The sequence below is a fragment of the Anarhichas minor genome, unplaced genomic scaffold, assembly GCF_050575085.1.
Source record: "Anarhichas minor isolate MPS153535 unplaced genomic scaffold, ASM5057508v1 ptg000024l, whole genome shotgun sequence".
Lineage (NCBI taxonomy): Eukaryota > Metazoa > Chordata > Actinopteri > Perciformes > Anarhichadidae > Anarhichas > Anarhichas minor.
The window spans coordinates 7,309,735-7,332,929 of NW_027466470.1; the positions used below are offsets into that span (position 1 = coordinate 7,309,735).

Here is a 23,195-nt window from a genome sequence, read left to right on the forward strand (position 1 = left end):
TTATATTATGCTTTGTATCGATACAAGGATGTTGAGTTTGGGTCCATGATTCCTTGGCATTTAGTTTTTAACTCGCTGCGCTTTTTGCTGCAAATATTCTACTTGTCACTATAGGGCTGCCGCGATTAGTAGGCGTACTCGATGACGTTGATGCTGACTTTTCTCCTTGGAGCTGCTTAGTTTACGCATACAGCAAGAAAACAAAGTCGGAGTATTTAGCAAGCTAAAGAGTTACATATTTTTGCGGTGGACAGTAAAGAGCCAGAAGGAGAGTGAATATTAGACTTGCTGGATGACCAGAAACACGACTTCAAAGAATTGCTAAAACACACTCTCCATGGGAACTTTATGTGGTGATGATACTATGTCAGTGTTGTGTTTTGAGCTTGTCTTGCTTGTTCTGGTCATCAAGAACAAAACTGAATAACTGTTTTAACTGTGACTACATAATAACATCGCCATTTACTAGCAGCCTAGGTTTAGATGTGTCCACTCCCTCTAATAGTGTTGTCCTTATGCTGTTCCTCCTGGTTATTTTATTTGCTCTCAGTAAACATAGCTTTTCTCTTTAAAAAAGTTATATATCATGAATTCAACAGATTTAATCAAAGTTCAATGTTTATTTTATATGTGAAAACCCTGAAGAATGATCAGTAACCACAGCCAGCAGATAAATGTAAAGGATATAAAAGTACAATATTTATGTCAGAGAAGCGGTGGGCTAAAATACTCTACAAAATGCTAATAAAAACATGAACTGTTTAAGCTGAGTAAAGCTTCACTGAATTCAATCAAATAGATTCTGCTGAAACATCACATGGCTGTAACAGGCCCAGGATTCTCCTCCTCTGCATTTTCTACCAGTTTATTGGTGTCGAACCGCTCGTTGTTGAAGAAGAGTGGGTTGTCAAAGGTAGATAACTTCTTAGGGATAGATAAGCGGCGTCCAGACTTCTTGAAGAGAAACAAGGCGATGCCTGTTCCTATGGCAATCGCTGTACTGACCAGCACAACTGCCAAAATGCTGTGGCGACGGGTTTGAGGATCCACTGAAGGAGTTACTGTACAGATTCAACACGTAGAGGATGAGCCAGAAGAACAAATTTATAATGATTATTAGAGAAATATAAAGAATATAGAGATGTAACTTACCAGTTGTCTGTGGTGCGCTTCGTAATGCTAGAAAGATACCAAACATGAACAAAATCATGTATCATTACATTATACTCTAAATATCAATTCATGAATGTATTTTTGATTTGTCACTATACTGTATGTTCTACATTCCTGTTACTTTAATTCAAACAGCATGATGATCTCACTTTTAGATGTTTTGCAAACGTATCCTCGTTCATACCGCCCGTTCGCTGTCGACCATTTCCCATTTGCAGTTTGAATCGTTCCATAACTGCTGTCAGATGATTCGTCATTCCAGTTGGTGTAGTCCATGGTAGCTTTATCCAACCACTGCCAGAGGCCTGGGGACAAATAGAAATCCAGTATTTACTTCTTTTTTTAACAGATAAAGCTTTTCTTGAATTTGTTACTTAATATCTGTTTTTTCAATGTGAATGGAAACAAGATTTTGCAACATTTAAGTTTTACAAATGTGCTTGTATAACCTAACATTCCCCATATTGTGTTGATTGTGTACTGACCCCAAAGCCACAATAAAGTTGTTTTGAGGAAACACTTTAGCAGACAGTTGTCTAACAGCAAACGCAGAGCAACATTAGCATGTGTAGATGTGTTTCTATCTACCTGAAGAATGCCAAACAAAACGCTCAGTCTCCTTTTAGCCCTGTTTTGACTCAGGGAAACATTACTTTTTAGCTGCTTGAAGGAATACGTCAACCTTAAAATGTCCATTTGTGGATCAATTACTCACATGTGACCTTCAAGTATTGAAGAAAAAGTAATTTTTCTCGCATGCTTCCGCAGTGAACAAAGAATCCAAAAACGCATGAAAACGGAGTAAATCCTTGATGAATTGAAGTAACTGAAGGTCAGGTTTACAGTAAAACTATATCAGAGTATAACAAACTCTCACACTACTCCTGTAGTATTATCCAAGTCTCATTTATCCAGTTGTATGCTCCGTACTTCCCAAACACATGCATTATGCCAACACAGGACTTTCACCCTGTGAAGCCAACATGTTTCACATTTTTATTAAACCCAAATCATGATCTTTTCCTGAACCTATTTAAGTCTTTCTGTTTAAATTCACAACGTTTACCATGTGTTCACTTCAAGGAGCATCATAGTTTATTGCGCTGGGCTACCCAATGCGTGAGAAAGTGATGCCAAGACGTCCTGATAAAGTGCCAGTGTGTGACGAGTCGGGAAAGAGAACGGGTTGACTGATCATACGACTGGGTAAATTAGTTATTAAACAGATGTTTTGATATAGTTTTGTTGTTGTTAAACCTGGCCTCCATTTACTTTAATTCATCAAGGATTCACTCCGTTTTCAGATTCTCACTGTGGAGGTATGCGAGAAAAACTTTTCTTCAAGAATTCAAGGTAAACGTGGTAAGTGATTGATATACAACTGTCATTTCAAGGGTGAAGTATTCCTTTATTGCTGAACTATGTTCACAACCAGGTTTATCAGCGCCTTTTTGCTGAAAACAGCTGGAATTGAGGTCAATTAAAGATGCAATGGGGCCATAAAATCAAAAGAAGCCGAAAGATGCTAAAACTCTGTTGAGCTGAGGGTAACTGCAGAGCTTGGTGAAAATTCCTCACGAGTTGAGAGATGCCTTTAACATTACACATCCATATTTGAAATAAAGATATTGATGTATATATTCTTTCTTCACTTATTGTTGACCAATCGTAGTTTCAGTTCTCTTCTTAGCAGGCATAAATGATTAAGCTACTGTCATTTTGTAACTTCTTTGTTTCAGATATAGATCATTTTCCTTCTTAGTGTCAAAATGTAGTTCAATGTTTGTTTTTATGAAAGATAAGTGTGACTGTACCTTTGTGAGTTTTGTACAAGCCGATCCAGAATGAGGATTGGATGTCTTGAAATGATACAATATTGCTTTGAATGAATGCTTGCTCAGAAGGATCTTCAATGCTGACAAGATTTCCACCTTCACAAACAACCAAACAAAAAAACAGTAGGTGTTTAGTTGAAGCTAAACACAGCTGAGTTATTAAGAATCCGTATTGGTCCATCCATAGAAAGTACTTACCATGTTTTAGACAGTTAGCAGATGCATCTGCCCACTGCGTCCTTTCTGTGAGAAAGAGGTAACAATAACCCCTAAATGGTTGCCAGCTGTTTCTGTTGCGTGAATATCTTGATGTTTCCGGGTCGTCGGGGCAAAATCCCTGAAAAGCACTTGACTCTGTTGGTGGCACATCTGTGAATGAGAGATACATTCACGCCAGTTAAACCAACTAACTACTGTATGGTGCATGCTTTCAAACACAATTCAATCAAATCGAATGCAATGATAACGATTGTAACCATGTATCAAACGGGTAAAGGCAGGATGTATGTTCGACATTACAGGGTAAGATTCAGGAATGCGTCCTAATAAGAATGTATTAAAATATACATGATCCTTACCTGTAGACTTCATGCAAATACTGGTCATGTTCCGATTGCAGTCAGCAGTCTTCCATTTTCCGTCTACATCCACGAACACACAAGAGTAGTACGTGATTGGTTCCTGTCTACCCCAATAGGTGGCGGTGAGGCGCCAGCCATCAATAAATCTGAAATATTCGCCAGTCTGAAAGCAAAGATTGATCAAACTGCATTCAGCATAATATACTTTTTCTTTTTCAACGAAATCTGTAATCTTTGTAATTTCTAAAGTAAATTGGGAACTTCTTCCCCTTTCTTACAATAAGCTGGTCTCCAACACTGAAAAGTATGTTAAATGTTTTCTAATCTGAAAACTCAAGTACTATTTGTTATAAATATTTATATTTGAAAAAAAAAAAGAATACACAATATCATTTTGAGGATCTTCAGTTTGAGGGGCTTTCTGTCCTGTACCTCCATTTTGTTCATTCCAATCCACACAGGACCTTTGACGTTCAAAGCCAGCTGCTCAGCATAGGTCTGTGACCACTGGTTTCGCAGGCTAGCCAGTTTGGCACCATCACTTTCGCAGTGCTTTTTGGCTGCATTCCAGTTCATTTGTTGAGAAACAAGCTTGATCGAGTCATTAAATATTTTGACATAGTCGGTCATTGTCGGTTCAGGGGTTTCTGGGAAAGAGGGATCTGTTTAGGGTGAAAAGATACACATTTAGTTTTTTCATTTTTCTTTAAACTCAGTGGCTCTGTTGTTGAGATCCTGTAGTGTACAGTTATTATTTTCCATTAATAATACTGTGTTTGAACAGGCCTGCATTAAAATTGTTATTAATGAAATCCTAATTTTGATCATTGGGGAGTTTTGATAACAAAACAACAGTCACAACAAAGCTCGCTTTGGTATTGGTGCTGTTGTAGGTCGAATTACTCCCAAATTGAAAATCCACGCATTAATATTAAGTCAAAGCTCCACTGAGGAATAGTGTTTAAAGCCAAGTGGGTCCTGAATTATACTTTATTATCTCTTGTGTTTTTATCACCGACAACTATTTGTTCTAAAATCCACCAACAGTCTCTTAGTCGTACACCATGCGCCTGCTGCTATAGTGTGAGCTCCCACAACTGGGGGGCACACTGTTCAAGCATGTGATGCTTGTGAGTTGATGCTTGGCTGATGGTGTTTTGTCAATTGGGCAGTGGCGGGCCGTTGTATTGTTGTATTACTTGAATACGTTTTACTGCGTTTGAGGGCGAAAATGTCCGCTCGACAGAGGCAGTAGATATTGGGATTGTCACCGCCCAACATGTCACGCTAGCCCACTGACCAAGCTGGAAAGGCTCTGACATGTCAAAGAATACGCCCAACATGTCAAAGTGAAAATCCGATTGGTTGAAGACTATGACCATCAACAATATCGTCTCCATTTACTTAAACTGCAAAGGGATTCACTTGTAATTCTGAAGGCCTCCGGGCAGATCTTTTTACTGAGAGACAGCGTAGGGGTGAAAAATTGGATAAAAGCTCTACTTAAAACAAGCTGCACTGGAAGTAAAGCAACTGAAGAAGACAGTAGCTGTGCAATGAGATAATAAGCTAAGGGGAAAATATTTATAATACAGGTAGTCTATTTATGAAAAATAATTATTATAAAGCAGAGACAGACAAAACAGAAAAGGCTTTGCTGGCCCTGACGGCCCACCACTGCAATTGGGAAATACAGAATATATAGAATATCTGATAAAAGTAATATAATAATATGAATCATTCTAGGCCATAGGAAATGCATTCAAGAGAAACGGCGGAGGATATGCTCACCAACATTTTGAAGACAGATATATCCATTGGTGTCATTGCAGGACCTTTTTATCCATTTCCCAAGACCAATGGTGGGATTGGGAGTCATCACAGCACATGCTTTCTGGTGAAACACAGCATTGATTGGGTAAAGAGTAATCTATGGTAAGGTCCAGGGGACTCAGAGCATGTTCACCATAAAAGAAATTTACTAATTTGCAAAATATGATGAGTCACGAAGCAGCACTAATGTAACTGTTAATCAGCACCTTGAGCAAAACCAATGAGATGGCAGGACACCCAATACTTTCTATACAGTATACTGTACTTCTAAAAGGATTCCCTCTACATTCTTGATTTAAATATTAATTTAATTTAATTAGACATGCATAAATATTTTTACAAAATAACCAATAATCGAGGTGAAGACAAGTGAAGTTGTATTACCTCTTCACGTTGCATTATATGAAACCTTTCATACCCCATCTCATAATCCATGTCATGCATAGACTGCCACCTCCTATACCGCCACTGGAATGGAAATGGTTTCAGAAATATTAATCAATACACCCAAAAATGTATTACAAACAATGCAGATGCATATCATTGATGAACACTGAATAAAGGTTGTGTGTACTTGAGGCATAACCTCAGTTTACAGAAGATATAGCAGGGTATGCTTTGGGGCGTGGCTACTTTGTGATTGACGGGCCGCTACCACAGCGTTGTCCGGGGTTTTCGTCTAATGCTGTGTCCACACTATGAGTCATTTTCAATGGAAGCCTGTGACATGAAGCTCCAAATCCAAGTTGAGCTGGTCTACATTTTTTTCACCACTCCAATGACCATCCTGAAGCGCCAGCCGATTATATGTTTTTGTTTCACCCTGTTCCATTCCATTTAAGAAATACCGTTAGCCAGTTCCCAGTCTTATTTGATGACATAACTATAATCAACGGGCGCTTGAGCAACACTTCAACGGTGACTCGATGACAATGTAGCTGGCAACACTGGCCACTTTGTTGCCTTTGACGCTCGCAGTGTGAACATACCATTTCAACTGTAACCCTTTCACAATAAGTCTGCAGTTCATGAAAGTTGATTTTAACATTTTGGTCATCTAAAGATCTCTTATTCAGTGTTCAGTTGTACTTCAGGTACTTCGGGGTTGCAAAAAAACAACAACCAAGATGTCGACGGCCAAAATGCCGCACTCAAGGCTTCAAAACCATAGTCCATCAACCTGAGTGACGTCACAGTGGCTACATCCACTTCTTATACATAGTCAATGGTAGGATACAAAGCAGCGGGTTGTTACATTGTTATTTTATGTTTTTCAATTTTTGCTGATGCGGAGTGCAGTTGTGAGGAGATGTGAATTTTTTTTAAATGTATTTGTGCTTTAGAACATAATCACCGTGAAACAGTCAGCAAATAACATTACATTTTTCTGATTCACTGCTTTGTTTTTGCTAACGCCGCTCCCTCTCTTCATTCACACTCTAGCTTGCTCATTGGTTGACATTACTACATAGAATACTATACCCCAGCAGGGTACCCCATAGGTCTCATTGGACGAAGGCGAATCGGCAACTATAGAGAGAGAGTCACATTTTCAGGAAAAACGGTGATTTAAAAAAAGATTTGTAGTTCATTATAGTAGTATCATTATGATTTAAAAAACTAAATCACTTACATCATTTCCCCAATTGCTGTATCGCATTGGTCGGCCATCAGTCCAGAGAAATTGTCTGCCTTGTCTATTATACAAACCAATCCAGAGGCTTGTGGCAGGTGCCTCAGCCAATTTAGCAGTCAAAAACACTGAAAAACATATTGATCATATCATTTAACAATTTTTTGTTCCCCAGTTAAAATAAATAATTACTAAATAATTACAAATGAACAAAATATTTCTACAAAGCTCTTGATCAGTGTGTTGGTCTACTTTAACAACAACAAAAGAAAGCAGAAATGACAGCATAGCTTGTATTGTTTCTTACTGACTAGTTAATTCTTGTCACACAGGTGCAAAACATAATGTTCATGAACAGTATTTGTTTAGTTGGATATTAGATGTAGACTTTGCGTTTCTGAAGAGTGAAGCAAATGCAGAAGTGTTTCCGAGGGCGACTCCTCGGGTTGCAAATACAAGTCAGATTGTATGGAAGTCTATGAAAAAATGACTCTACTTCTCACTTGATTTATTACCTCAGTAAACATGAGTTTATGTTCTTAATTGCTAGTTTCAAGTCTTCCTTAATACAGCATGATGGCCATTTTGTAAATTACGGTCCCATTTAGATTGAATTTAGACCATAAAGCACGGTATGCTTTAGGGTGGGCTACTTTGTGGTTCACAGATCGCTACCAGTCACTCATCCGCAGTTCAAATATGGTCACTATCGGTCACTGGTTGCAAATAGTCAAGATTGCGACGGCTGTAATCCAAGATGACGCCTGCTATGAAGTTTGTTTTGTGTGTCAGGGTCACACTTCTTTAACATGGACATAACATATGTCACTTCATCGTTTTAAAACTTTCTACACTGAGTGCCTTGCATGCAGCGGTGCTGGGCCTGAAGTGCATAACAAGCCTCCCAGCTCCAACGATATAACCAAAACGGGTTAAATCTAAGGGTGCTCTGATCAATATTCGTTGTTAACAGAATTAATATAGAAGTGTGATCATTGTACTTCCTCTAGGTCCTCTTTGACCTCGTCTTGTTCAGGACCTGTGGTCTCTATAAAGGATGATCAGAAGAGCGATCAGATGACGCCTCAATTCTGAATTGAAAAATGTTCAATACTTATTTGCCTGCTGTCATGACTGTTTTTTTTAATTCACTTTCAGGATTCATAATTTTCTGGAAAATATATATATAAAAAAAAACAAAAAACATAAACCAAACCTTGCACTTCTCTCGACACAATTGAAGCCAGATTTCCTCCCATTGCTTTGCATTGTGCCTTCGCTCCATGCCACGTCTCATTCTGGTTATTGATTATGCTGTAACACTGTATTGGAAAAATAAACAGCTCTGTGTGATATCTCAAAAGAGCAGCTTATTGTTTTATCCACAAATAGATCAATGCTTTGTCAGATCGAGGGAATCAACATCAGTTGTATCCCCAGTCTGCCAACTATAAAAAATACAAGTGACCTCTGACCTTTGAGTCACATTTTTTCCAGTTTTGTGGACAGCCACCTGTTGGAAGAACTGTTGGTGCTACAGTGGCGTTGGCATGTGGTGAGCCACTACGTTTACAAATGATCCTGTGCTCAGATCCACAATTATAGACATGCCAGAACCCTGTAAATCAATCCAAAATATAAAAAAATAGATTAGGGGAAAAAAACACTTTCATTTAAAATCAAATCTCAGATTAGTTCTGTATTAAATTCATTATATGAAAGTATGCTCGTGAAGATTAGTTAGTTTTAAGTTACTCACCCGTATATACAGTCATGGCAGCACAATTCTCATCATTGTGTTGGAAAAAAGGTTGATTTTCATCCCACCTTTGAAACACCACGGAAGAACCATCCATCCAACTTTTTGGAACACAATAAAATCAGTTAAAAATGTAAAAGACACATCCATGGCACACTCTTACTTTCTTTTCCATATTGTTTTTCCGTCAAAAACAATGTTACAGACCAGCAATGTTATTGTCCGGCATTATGACATTTACAATATCCAGGTGTCAGACATTCTATGTTATGGATTACGGGCAGGCGCTCTTGAGTCAGCACTTCATAATTTGCATCTCGTTTTCCATGATTGTTAAAGCAGACACTAAAAGAAAGGTAAATTACATTTTAAGCAGTAAGGAAGAGTGGGGCAAACCACGTGGCACGATCCTTATTCCAGCAAATATACTATGCATTTTGTCAATCTTGCATTTTATTTTTTTTGTATTATAAATTCTTACATTGAAAAATCTAGAATAAGCCTTTTTTTTTAATTCCAGGCAGTAAAATCCACCAGATTTAGTTTAAAGAAATAATTTAGCTGCTTTATAAGTAAAGCTGCATTGATAGCTACTTTGATATTAACTCTTATCATCTTATGTTGATTCTTATTTTGAGTATGTGTAATGGGAAAGAGGTTGGCAGATAATGGCAAACCCACAGGACTATCTGGGGGACTGCAGGTTTACACTTAAAACATTTAATTTACACCTGAATGTGTCAATTATCAAAACAAAACAAAAACGGATTGGATGGCGAGTTCTTCTCTCGACAGCATCCAGACGGCCTCCTACTGCAGATTCATCTTGTGCCTTTGTAACCAATGCTATAGAGTGTTTATCACTGCGTATATGCTACCACACTCGATTGTAGAGAATACAGAATTAAAGCATATGGTATATGTTATACGTGCATTTTAGTCAGTATGTTGTGTCTATTCTGGATGAACGAGCATAAGCTACAGCCCAGTAAATTAATTATCAACAGGTCTGAATCTTATGATGGATTATTACAGAATCAGAATCAGAAATACTTTATTTGTTACCGGGGGACAATGAGTGACATTTACATTACATTATTATTATTATTATTTTTTATTATGGCCAATGAGTAAGTGTTGAATTTTCAAAATATATTAAATAAAATGTTTTTTATGCTTATGTTCTTTGTTTTTCCTATTGTACCAAAAACTTTCCGAACAGTGACCCAAAAACCAACGTATAAACCGAACCGTGAATGTGTTCTGTTCCCTTAACTAGGCCTATTTAGAAATGTTCCTACATTACATACAGCACAACCCATTATTAACATCATCTACATGTCCCATAGTTTTATATTTTTATTCAACTAATTTTCTCATTTTATTTAATCCATTAATTAATAATTAAGTGATACTCACCCATATGTTTTATCAAGATCTACGTTCAAGCCTATCCAGTAAGACCCATAACCTTTGGACACCTGCACACAAACAGACAGTGGAGCAGTACCTACATTATAGTATGTTCTGAGCTTAAATGCCATGGCCAATGAGAAATGTCGGTAATGAAGAATAAATGTCACTCCTCACCTGTTTCCATAAAAAGACACTTTCAGCTTCACTGTTGATAACTACCAAGTCACTATGCCTCCGTCGGCAGAAGCCACGAGCTTCTTCCATGGCCATCGAGTTACTGTTCAAATAATACTGAGCCCCATTCCATTCTAGCCACCCGTCTGAGGTCTTATTGTGGTCTGAAAACATGTCAGAAATATGTAATGTAATCCAGTACATATGCAGGTACAGATTTCTGTTGCTTTCTGGCCATGCAAGCAGCATGGCTCTATGGATTGAAAAGACATTCATGGTTCCCAAAGTTTGAATTGACTTTGGTCATCCAATGCCACCGGCAGGTCAACGTTTTCACTTGTCCAGTGAAATATCTCTGTTTCTACTTTGTGGATTGTAACAAACCTTCCAGTTGATGTATCCTATTGACTTTGGGGATCTCCAGACATTTCCTCTTGTACCACCATGAGGCTCACCATTGTGGCTTTGAGTAAAATATCTCAGCAACTATTAGGTTTACCATGAAATTAGCTGCAGATCTTCATGTTCTCATGACATGTTTGCATTCTGATGTTAGTATTTAGTACAGCCTCACAGCCGCTAGCATGGCTGTGTGCGTGTTCTTGGAGTATGAAGTTTGATGTTAAAATGTAAAGATGTGTAGACGCAAATATTAAGGGAGGATTAACTCACAGAGAAGTAACAGCAGCAGCAAATTTGAAGCATACAATAGCAAATAAGGTTTGGTCTAAAAGAGTATTTCTTATGTTTTCTATGTGGTTGCATTGAAAAAATGGCCCACTTACCAGGAGTGACAGGGTCTGGAGGCGGATTTGGAGTCACTCCTGTAAGGAAATAAATAATGTGAAATGATACTCAAATGAGCTCTGGAGTGATAGTAGACAGCACTGACCTAAATACATTTGAGGAAGATATTGTTGGAAGGTCAAGCTTGCATGATTAACCTTCAACAAAAGTTACAAAACAGTGACATGGTCTTAGAAAACTTAACAGAGAATGAAGAGTTTTCATTCCCTCATTTTACCTGCACGAATCTGGCACAGCCAATGGTGGTATGTTTCACAGTGCACATCGTTCCAAGACCCACTGCTCCGCCAGTCAGACATCTTGAATTCGGTGCAAGATTCCACATTGTTTTTATTGTTTGGCTGTCCATCTTCCCAGTGTTGGAACTGCAGCTGTGAACAAACATTTGTATTTATAATTTTATAAAGAGCTACAGGGATGTTGTATTTTTGTAGTTAGCATCGCACTGATTCCCTCGACAAAGAGCCAATGCATTGGATTTAAAATTGTTGCTCTGTGGCAAACGCAGGTATATGATACTTACACGTTTTTGTTAGCACATGCCTTTTTTAAGAGAAGTAAGAGCTTGAAGTTTTGACGTATTTTATATCGTAGGACAAAATGTTAAATATCTTAAGCTTGTGTTAACCACAGAACTTATTTCAGCCATCTAACCAAATCCCATTCTAAAAAAAAAACATTGACTTTGGAACGAGGGAACAGGAAGTGCAAAAATGCTAACTCATTTCAAGTTTTATTTAGTAGAAAACCGTTAACTCACTGGGGATCCATCGCTCCATACATAACCGGTGACTGAGTCAGGAGCACTTAGCCCAATCCAGACATTTGCAGAGCTATGATGGACAATGATTACATTATATGGTTGTTGTATTGATGATATATGTAAAACCTGTTGAAGCCCTGTCTCATGCTCTGCTGGCCAACCTCCATCTTCTGCTGCAACTCAGTTTTGTATTTTCTTAATTTTGTTATGTGACCAGTTATACTGTACCGGACTGCTAGCTTTTGTAGCTCTTCAGCACTGTGGATGCTGGCCAGGTCTCCTCCAATGGCCTTGCAGTAATCTCTGGCCTCATACCAGGTCCTCTTTTCGAAGGATGATTGTATAAACAACTTGACCAGAAGACAAAGAGGTTCAACATGATTTGGTAGTGTGACTTTCAACAAGCAAACTGTATTTTAATGTCTTTGCATTCTTTGTATGTGTGCCTTTATAAGTCACAGTGCCGCTCTTACACACACACACACACACACACACACACACACACACACACACCCTCTACACCAGGGGTATTCAATTAATGTTCAACAAGGGCCATTTAGAGAAAACATCTTCACGCAAAGAACCAGAACATCGCAATAATGTCTAACTTGCGCTATGATTTTGTGCCATAATTACTCAAGTAGCCTAGCAGTTGTATTAACGTCTGTATGTAGTCAACAACTGACTGTCAAATAAGATACAGAAAGCTCAATTGAATAATATCGCAACAATATTTATCGTCTGGATGAATTATAAATAATAAATACTCTAATAATAAATAAGTGTTCTTCTCTCATTTCAATTACAATAAGGGCTGCATTTAAAAATTAAAAAAACATTACATTAAGCTTTTGAAAAACTGAATGAATGAATATACTGTAACTGAATTATCCTTATATCCTTACATATAAGAGTCCATCCATTGTTGGTTAAAGGCTCTGGTCTCGTCCACGAGACGAGTGCCATAAAGTGTACCAAAATGTAATGATTCTCAATTATCTATCGGCTGCAGGTCCAGGTCCAGACTGCGTTCCCCCTATTAGTTCCCCCTGCTCTACACACAACAAACAGTGCTATCTCTCTGAAAATAACAGATGTATTTCTTTGTGGGCTATTTGGGATTTTTGGAGAAGGCAAATGCATCTATAAAATACAAAAAACAACCAACAAGACACCAATCAGCCTTTGTAATTACATTAGATTGAAGCCAGCATTTTGTTACTTTTTTTAACAATGTGGTGAAGCATAGAAAAAGCAAGATAAAAAATGGAAGACAGAAACTGAATATAGCGCAAAATCTCTGACTGCCGTTGCATAATTGAATATCTTTTTCCTATAGTGGAGACAATTATCGTGGCCAATCAATGTCATTTAAACGATAATCTTGTTATACTGCCCAAGACTGAAGCCTAACTCAAAACAAAAAACTTTTTTTTTACAGACATGGCTCACCTTAAAGCAGTATTGTCTTAATCCAATTTTATTCCAGCCATCTACACACGTGGCGGTAGGGGGAAGACTGGGTGGTGCAGGAGTTAAAACGGCCCCCTCTGCCAGGTGTTTGCAGATGTATTTCTCCTTGTTGGTGCAGGGCAGCAGATCCCAGAGGCCAGCAAAAACACCAGTTGTCATGGCAACACAGCCCTGTCGGTGACCTTGCATTGTCGAGGGAGAAATGGTGAAAAGTCAATTGTGATGCCACTTTTGGACAAATCTTACAGATGGAGTTGAACTTTTCTCCATACCTGGCATTTCAGCGTTCCAGTGAGTAAACCTCACTGAATCTCTGTTTGTCCACACAAATTGATCAATGTTCTTCTGATTCGAGAGGCCTAACCAGAAGTATTTCTCTTGTCTCAACCCCACCAAGCTGATAAGGAAGGCATTGTCCACCCTGGAAATATTTACACAATTAGGAGCATGGGATCTCTTTTTCCGTTTCTGTCCGTAAATGTCAATGTATTTGGGCTCATGAAATGTAGTGTTGCTCAAAACACTTATATGTTCTAAAATATATGTTCTTACCCATTTGAAACATCAGCTAAGTAAGAATCTGAGCTCTTGCAGTCATCTTTGGCTTCATCAAAAGTTTTGGTCTGTATCCCTATGAAGTAGCAGTAAGAGCCATGTCTTTTCCACCCCTAGATTGTTGGAAAAAAAAGTGAAGAAAGATCATTTAATGACCATATGATTTTTCATATGGTTGGCCAATTTTTAGAGGGGGAAAAAGATAATATGTTATAATATATAACATAGTAAGTAGGAACGTTAGCATTCATTTGAAGCTGGGTTTCTGTCCACCTGTAAATGTAAGTGTAATAGTCAGTTGCCTTTTAGCTGTTTGTTTTGGTCTTGGTTGAAAAGCACTTTATTTTTCTGTCTTGTCGTATTGCTCGTTTTGTGGAGCTATGCAGGTAAAGTATTGGGAGTTTATCTGATCTTTGCTGTGCTAGAAACAACCAAAACGCAAAAGAAAAGGCTAAAAAGATCTGTTGAGCTTTGGGAGATTACAGAGTTAAGTTGAAGTTCAGGCACTACACCAAAGTTCAACTTTAGTGATCGTTTCATGAACAAAGGTTGACAGTTTTTAAATAGATGAAAAAATAAATAAACTTAACATACAGTTTTGCAGCCTACATCCTGCTGCACTTCATCTCCAGTGGGTTTAGAGGAACTCATCTTCATACAAAGGGAGCCATGTTTCTCCTCACACACACGGTCAGCCCAGTTCCCATTCTGCAACAAAGTACCGTTAAATGTTTATGTGGAGACTGCAGGTACTGGAAGATACTACAGTCAATGCACAGGTAAATCAAATGTCAATAAACTCGCCAAAGTCTTAAAACTATACAAATTTCACATAATACTGTAGATACAGACATATGCCGTTGACAATGTAATTTAACACATGTACAATTAAGTTCACTGTGACATATAGCTGCAAAATTATAGCTTTTTCGCTGCCTGATAAATCGCATTATTAAAGAGCATGATTAGATGTCGCTTTCTCAAGTGAATGTTATGTGGATAAACACAAAGGTGATATGCCACCACACCCACATGCTGTTTCTTACCTCTCCCCTAATGAGAACACAGTCCCTTATATCAATGGAGGCAGCAGGTTTCCCGAATTCCCAGCTAGTGAAACTGACAGTAGAGTGGTCAATCCAGTCAAACAGCCCCTCTGTCTTTCTGTCATTCAGTCCAATCCAAAGCTCATCAGTGGATGCTGCAGAGATGGATAATAGAAATGATCTTTCCGTAAACTATTTGCAATTAACTTAATCAGGGTTCCCATGAATCCTGTAAATTTATACACATAGTTTCGTCCTCTGTACAAATATGAGGTATTGTAGAGCTCTGGGTGTCCACCTACAGCACAATCATTTTTTCCTCTCGTTCTGATTCAACAGTGTCAGGATGTCAGGGATGACAGGAGGAGAATCTCAACGCTGATAGGCTTTCGCGACAAAGCGTCATGCAAATGAGGCGAACTTCACGTATTCACCTCATTCACGTTGCGTCATTCGCCTTATTAGTGCTGCCTGGCCACCCAACCCCCTGTTCACCCTCAAGTCAACACTGTTAGCTCTGTCAGCACTGTTGCTGTTTGTGCTGTTAGCACCATTAGCATTTGCCGCATTTATTGGGAAGGCAGCTGTTTAGACCATATTCTATAACTGAACTGATCATGAAAAAAAAATGTGAGGATCTGTCATCTTCATCTCAGCACATGACAATGAATGATTGTTGTTTTTTAAAATAATTTTTATTTTGACGTACCGTATCCAAGTTGAGCGATGACGAAGCTTTGTTCCTCCACATTTCTGATGCTGACCAGGTCCCCTCCTTCATTACGACACTCTCTCTGAGCATCAGACCATGTTTTCTGAGTACGATTAAGGTGGAAGCAGTGTCCATTGTAGGGAATCCAAGGTCTTGAACAAAATCCTGTCACACCAGCTGATCATGAAAAGAACAAAGAAATACGGGCTGAGTGACAGATACAGTATACAGTGTAGCTATACTGTTCCGAGGGGATGTGTACAGTCGAATAGAATACACCTTTTTCTTTACCTTCTGCAGACGGTGTTTCGGCCACTTCACTGTAGCAGATGTACCCAAGTTTCTTGCTGCAAGGTGAACTTTGCCAGGAGTACTGTACAGCAGGATCAACAATTGCACAGTTGTGTCCCGGATTAGGAAGTGGATGTCCTTAAAGAAGATAATGGTTATACTTATCATTGTTGGTTTTGCAAACAGCCTCATATCAGCTCCCAGATTTGTCTGTTATATTCTTGCACATAACACCCCGTAAAACCCCAAAGTGTCATCTTTGCTTTTCCAGTTTTTGTACAGATTGTACTACACTGGATTCTACTTTTTTAAATAAATATTTTTCTTCTAATATGTTTTGATATATCACCACTGTAATATAACAGAATTGGAAAAAAGGAAAAAACTACCTGAGTCCCATTTCAGGTAGCGGTAAGGCCTCCCATTGGACCATATCCAGCCATGTTCTGGATCCAGGATCAGCCCAGTCCAAAGCTTATTGCCCCCTGTACCTAGTAGTGCTGTTTGGGGTAATGGTAAACAAAAATGACACAATAATTCGTCTGTCCCTATGTCATTAATTGCTAGTAAGGCTCAAAGTTCCTAACTATTTTGACAACACAATAGTTTCCTTGCCAACATTCAGATATCAATGCAAGTAATGCTAAGAATGTCAAAAAATAATCTTCTTAATGAAGAGTGCTATTATAAATCAAATCCATTAATGGAAAAAACAAATAGCACATCATTAGTGTATGTGCCCAAATCCTCTCTTTATCACATCTTTCATTACAGTCAGTGTCACCTTACCGGTGACGTAAGCCTGCTGGTGAGGATCGGTGATGCTGAGCAGGGAGGCACCCTGCTGTTTGCAGCTTTCTTCAGCCTGAGACCACGTCAGAGCCGACTGTGTGTTCAGCTGGTAATACGCTCCGGTTGTTGGGTGTATAGTCCAGCCTATTTTGGCTGTGAACATACAACATTTGGAAATGTTATGTTTGCTTCAAAGTATAACACTTTATTGCTAAGGCTGTATATTTGTTTGTCTTCATTAAATGATGGGGGTGGACTTAACTTCGCAGTGGGGGTAGGCCCTACATGAAATGATGCCTGTAGGTGCTGTGAGAATTAATTACGCCATACACCTCGTGACAGTGTTGCCAACTTGGTCATTTTCTCACTAGATTTTGCAACTTGTAAGAGCAAATATCTAGCAAATATCATTTTTGTTTTCAAATATAGCAACTGTTAGGGCAGACCTTAACTCCTCTCCCATGAAGAGTAATATGTCTCAGTTAATGTGCAGCTTGAAAAATAATAAAAGTCAATTTCCAGTAAGGCTAGTTGGAGTCTGTTAACTTTAGCTAGACTTTTGATTTTTTTTAACGTTAATTTAAAAGAAAATCTTGTTTATGTAAAGAGTGACGTTTGCAACACTGGCTCCTAAAAGCTTTCATGACTCACTTATTTTCAATCGGTATACACTAGCATTGTAAATATGGCCCGATCCCACTGCAGTGTTAAAAGTACATTTTCACAGGTAGTACTCACAAGTACTTGGACAGTATCCCCAGCGTTCATTTTGATATTTTGTCTCAACCGAACACCAAAGATACTTTTCTGAAGAGTCAACCGTAGTGCAGTCTGAGTACCACTGGTCTTTGTACTGGAAGGGAAACATGCATGGCAGTCCAGCAGCATTTCCACCAATTGCATAGAGTTCTAAGAGGTGATGAGGACAAAGCAAAATTAGTTTCAGAAAATTTGTACCTGCAGTGAGTGATTTAACCCAACACAACCTCATCATCTCCCCTAAAACATAATCTCTAAATTTGCCATCGTCATTATTCTATTTTTGTGCTTGAAATTCAATGAAAATGGTTATGATTTAGTATGAACAGTGCAAGTCCTTCAAAACAACACTGTTTTATACTGTACCTCTGTATGTTCTTGCACAAGCACCGTTGGATGTCCCTGAAATTGTGATGTGGTTATTGGGCCCTATTGTTTTGGTGAGAACTGCTGTGGTATCTGCAGTGAGCTCAATGTAAAGCTCTTGGTCTTTGAGGGCGAGCACTGTTCCATTCTTGCATTCCCACTTCTGGAGGTCGCTCTTTTCGTCACACTCGTAGAGGCTTATTTCACTTCCCACACTTTTCCCCTGGGCTCCCAGGCACTTCTTCCTTTGTGTAACCAGAAGTCGATCACCAGTTGTCCAGCGCATGTCATTGCAGTTGTTGTTTGTTTTAACCAAACAAAAACCAGTGTCCTTGTTAGTTAGTTGAAATGGTGAATCTGTTGAGAAAGAAAGAATTACACACTTTGTATGTTTATTGCAGAAAGAAAATAGTATTTTGACATCCTGTATCTGCAAAATATTACAACAAAAAGTAAAACCACAATCTCACAAACAACTCAAAATTAAAAGTTGGAATACTGTACCATCTGAAGCCAAACATTGTAATGTTTGGATGAGGAGCACAAAGGCTGTGCAAGTTATCTTCATTGTCAGCATCAGTCTGAGATGTCTCACAGCTGAAGACTTTATCCATGCATTTCTCACAAGGGATGTAAGAGCTGTGTGAATGATTGTCGAAAGTCAACCTTAATATAATTGACACATCCCGTCTCGTCATGTCGTCATGACTTTTTTTTTTTTTGGTCTAGTGTTAGACTTCTCACTTATAACCGTTATTTGAAACCGGAACCCAAAAGCTGATATTTGCACATTTGGCTGTTTCATTGTCATACACATTCCAAAAAGACGTGGGAGTACGTGGAAGTGTCATTTGCCATTGCTTAATAAACAACAGACAATGTGAGAAACAGGAAGTGCGGGTAGCATGCTCCAGTAGAAGAAGAAGAAGAAGAAGAAGAATAGAAATATACTTTATTCATCCCCAAGGGGAAATTTGTCTGTGGCAGCAGCAAACAGGGTTACACAATAAAATAAAAATATTAAGTATGGAAAATGCACAATATATACAATATAATAAAACTAACAGAGCAGGACCTATTAAATTTACGAAAATAAAGTAATAGAAATGCACAGTATATACACTAAATAGAATCGTGTTAAATTAACTAAGTAGGAAAAAATAAACAAAACAGTAGTGCACAAGATCACCAACAGCAGCAACAACAGTGTAGCAGTGTTATAGTCTTGTGTTTGATTTGGCCAGAGGTGATATATTATAGAGTCTAATGGCAGTGGGCAGGAATGTTCTCCTGTATCGGTCCTTGTGACAGCGGAGCTGAATCAGTCTGTTGGAGAAAGTGCTCCGCTGTCCCTGCAGTAGGTGGTGGAGAGGGTGGTCCGGGTTATCCAATATGGATAATAGTTTCTTCAGTGTCCTCCTCTCCACCACCTCTTCCAGATAGTCTTGTTTGCAGCCAATGATGGAGCCGGCCTTCTTAATCAGTTTATTAAGTCTGTTGGTGTCTCCGGCTCCAATGCTGCTCCCCCAGCAGACGACGGCGAAGTACAGTGCACTGGCCACAACAGACTGGTAGAACATCTCCAGCATCTTGCTGCACACGTTGAAGGATCGAAGTTTCCTCAGGAAAAAGAGTCGACTCATCCCCTTCTTGTACACAGCGTTGATGTTGGTCTTCCAGTTCAGTCTGTTGTCGATGGAGACACCCAGGTACTTGTACTCCTCCACCATGTCAACATCCACTCCCAGAACTTTCACCGGTTGTGGAGCCGTCGTCTTCCTCCTGAAGTCGACCACCATCTCTCTGGTCTTGGCCACGTTCAGACGCAGGTGATTTCTACCGGCCCACTCTACAAAGTCATCCACTACTGCCCTGTACTCCTCCTCCCATCCGTCCCTTATACACCAGACCACTGCAGCGTCATCAGAGAACTTCTGCAGATGGCATGACCCTGAGTTGTACTGGAAGTCAGTGGTGTACAAGGTGAACAGGAAGGGAGACAGAACAGCTCCCTGTGGGGCTCCAGTATCACTGACCACCGTGTCAGACAGCACACGGCCCAGTCGGACAAACTGTGGTCTGCCTGTGAGGTAGTCAGTGATCCAGGAGACGGTGGATGCGTTAACCCCCACCACCCGCAGCTTCTCACTCAGCAGCACTGGTTGGATGGTGTTAAATGCACTGGAGAAATCAAAGAAAGTGATTCTCACAGAGCCACCGGATCCATCTAGGTGCGACTGAGCTCGTTGCAGCAGGTAGATGATGGCGTCGTCCACCCCCACATGAGGCTGGTATGCAAATTGCAGAGGGTCCAGTGAGGATTTCACCCACGGTCGGAGGTGGGCCAAGACCAGCCTCTCCAGCACCTTCATCACATGTGATGTGAGGGCAACTGGTCGGTAGTCATTGAGGCCAGATGGTGTCGTCTTCTATGGTACGGGAACCAGGCACGACGTCTTCCACAGCACCGGGACTTCCTCCTGCTTCAGGCTCAGATTGAAGAGGTGTTGAAGGACATTAGACAGCTGGATGGCGCAGGTCTTCAGGACCCTGGGGCTGATGCCATCAGGTCCCGCAGCCTTTCCTTGGTGGAGTCGCTCCAGCTGTCTTCTCACCTGGCCAGTCGTCACAGAGAGGGGGGGAGGGCGGTCATAGTGTCGGTGGTGGCAGAGCCCTTTGAAGAGGAGGGCTCTGAGTCCATGCAGCTCACCAGGGGGGACAGAGGGGGAGGTGTTTGGGAGGTGTGGTGTGTGGAGGAGACAGATGAGGGCTCTGAGCTAAACCTATTGAAGAAAGAGTTTAGCTCGTTGGCCCTCTCCAGGGAGCCCCCTGGTTGTCTCCCTCCAACCTTGAAGCCGGTTATCTGCTTCATTCCAGTCCACACCTCCTTCACGTTGTTCTGCTGGAGTTTGGCCTCCAGCTTCCTCCTGTAGGAGTCCTTGCACTCCCTGAGCTTCACCTTCATTCAGGTCACGCTGGACTCTCCTGAGCTCGTCCCTGTCCCCAGACCTGAAAGCTGCTTTCTTCTTATTAAGAAGAGCTTTCAGGTCACTGGTGATCCATGGCTTGTTGTTGGGGAAGCAGCTGTTGAGGTCCTCCCCATGTGGTCCACACAGCACACCCCAATCCGTTGACTCAAAGCAGTCCTGCAGGGCGTCATTAGCCTCCTGAGACCACCTCCTCACAGTCCTGGTGGTCACAGGCAGCCTCTGCACCAGAGGAACATACCTGGGTGTTAACAGGATCAGGTTGTGATCAGACCTGCCAATGGGGGGGAAGGGCAGTGGCACTGTATGCATCCTTTGCATTAGCATACAGAAGGTCCAGGGTTGTATTATTTCTTGTGGGGCAGTCAACATATTGGTGAAAAGTTGGCAGGGCTTTATCCAGGGTGGTGTGATTAAAGTCTCGAGTGATTGCCAAAAATGCACCAGGATGTTGAATCAGCAGTCCAGACACAGTGGAGTGGATGGTGTCCACTGCTGTCTCGGTGTCAGCTGATTGGGGGGGGATGTACAAAGCGACAACAATGGCGGACGAGAACTCCCAGCTGCAGAAAGAGGAGACCCACACTCTCCTGTGTCCAGACTGCAAATGAATCGCGCATGCGCAAAGCCCCCGCTGTTCCCGCCTCTCTCCTACAGCGCTCATTACAATTATGCAAATTAGGCGATGACGCGCCGAGCTCGTCCGTCTTATTTGCCAAATACCTCACGTTCCCCAATAGTATCGCCGGTACCGACGGTTTGTACCTCCTCCTCTTCGCCCTCCGTTTGGCTCCAGATCTGCAGTCTTCTCCGTAGCTCCGCAGGGATCACAGGCCTGGCGCCGGGCAGCAGCCGCGGCTCACTCAGCGCGATCAGCTGATCACGGGAGTAAACAATGGCCCCGCTCATTGTGTGTAGCTCTCCGTTACACAGAGAGAGAAAAGCAACAGAAAGCCACGAGAAAAGTTGAGAAAAAAGTTACGGTCCGTTGTCTGACCGTAAGAACCAAACGTTAAGGAGAAAGAAAAAACTAAAAGAAGAGAAAAGACTAAAATTAAAACACACACAGGGAGCTGCTGCCGCTGGCACAGCGCCATTTCATAGCACAGCGCCATTTCATTACTGAAGTAACTGACCTCTTCAGTGATGGCCAGTCTACGCACATAGCAGACACGTAGACCAGAGCAAAACATTTCTTTTCGATTTGTGATGGTGATGGTTGTCATTTATCTTTACATACAGTACAAGCTATTAAGGTAACCACCAGTTACTCAACTTATTTATCATCTACAGTAGTATTCCTTCATTTATTTTACATTCCTGAATACAATGAATGTGACTTCTATGGTTTTTGACACCATATGTAAAGAGAGGAAGCAGATGTGATACAAATTGCGGTTGGAGCAGATACGCATGATTCACACGGATTGTAGAGAACATTGCAGTTGCCGTTTGGTTCGTTCTTGTCCGTTTCAACTTGACTGGAGGAAGAATTGTGTAATAATTACGATAAAGAAGTTTTCATAATGCTGACTTTCTGTCTTTTTTATGTGAAATGCCGGACTTTCTCAAGAATGAATCAGTTACTCTTTAGGTTACAATCCAGAATACTTCTCAGCAGACACAACTACGCAATACTAATGTGGTTTAAAAAAGGGACTGAAGGGAGGCTTATAGTCAATAACAAGAGAGCAGTTGGACTAGGAAAACAAACCCAGAAGGCTGAGGGCACCACATGCCAAGTCAACCTTGAAAGAACTGCACAGACAAAGACCTTTGAATGCGTTGCCTGTTATCCCCTCGTACCAGTCAATTCCACGTTCATGCTTGTATTTATGGTTTCTACTCGAACATGTTTACATGCTTTCATATTTAAAAAAACTCATTTTTTTTCTCATACGGTCTTTCTAAATATACCTGTATTCACCCTCTATCTTAAATTCTCCTCGGACTTCCATATCGCTTACACAGTCTTAATATAGCAGTTAGACCAGCGTAATAATAAAAAAGACATGAAAATCTCACTTTTTACAATGTGGGACTTTAAAAGGCTTCCCGTACCTGCATGTGCATACTTCCACAGTCAAAGCCAAGACACCCAGTTTAGGTTAATTGGTGACTCTAAATTGGTTGTGCAACTAGAGCCAATGGTACAACAGCACAAAAACTACGGGCAGTGGTCAGCCACCGAAGGCTCAATGGCGCCTAAACTTGCTAATATGATTCTTCATAACTGCTTG

General features: G+C 40.4%; 1 protein-coding gene across 1 annotated transcript; it reads right to left on the bottom strand.

Annotated features, from left to right (window-relative positions):
• Positions 1 to 600: 600 nt before the first annotated feature.
• LOC142956497 (macrophage mannose receptor 1-like) lies at positions 601 to 18,630 on the bottom strand. The gene is made up of 32 exons (XM_076098112.1): positions 18,473 to 18,630; positions 17,969 to 18,325; positions 17,582 to 17,752; positions 16,841 to 16,996; positions 16,441 to 16,551; positions 16,052 to 16,189; positions 15,758 to 15,937; positions 15,049 to 15,203; positions 14,597 to 14,710; positions 14,000 to 14,115; positions 13,720 to 13,868; positions 13,427 to 13,629; positions 12,203 to 12,324; positions 11,972 to 12,044; positions 11,429 to 11,582; positions 11,190 to 11,228; positions 10,405 to 10,568; positions 10,234 to 10,295; positions 8,815 to 8,915; positions 8,531 to 8,673; positions 8,272 to 8,377; positions 7,056 to 7,183; positions 6,905 to 6,952; positions 5,807 to 5,890; positions 5,381 to 5,483; positions 4,022 to 4,251; positions 3,587 to 3,752; positions 3,207 to 3,377; positions 2,988 to 3,104; positions 1,323 to 1,478; positions 1,153 to 1,179; positions 601 to 1,061 (listed from the first exon to the last, which is right to left on the bottom strand). Exons 1-32 carry the CDS (start codon positions 18,543 to 18,545, stop codon positions 814 to 816), a joined length of 4,365 nt encoding a protein of 1,454 aa, XP_075954227.1. The 5' UTR covers positions 18,546 to 18,630; the 3' UTR covers positions 601 to 813.
• Between the last annotated feature and the right edge of the window lie 4,565 nt (positions 18,631 to 23,195).

Bases quoted from the DNA above. Each gene is read 5' to 3' on its own strand.
- LOC142956497 (XM_076098112.1), bottom strand. From the start codon at position 18,545: ATGCTGACAATGAAGATAACTTGCACAGCCTTTGTGCTCCTCATCCAA. The intron at 14,711-15,048 runs GTAAGAAACAGC...ACTTTGTTGCAG, and splicing joins GTGTTCTCATTAGGGGAGAG to AATGGGAACTGGGCTGACCG. The intron at 4,252-5,380 runs GTGAGCATATCC...CACCCTAAACAG, and splicing joins TATCTGTCTTCAAAATGTTG to ATCCCTCTTTCCCAGAAACC.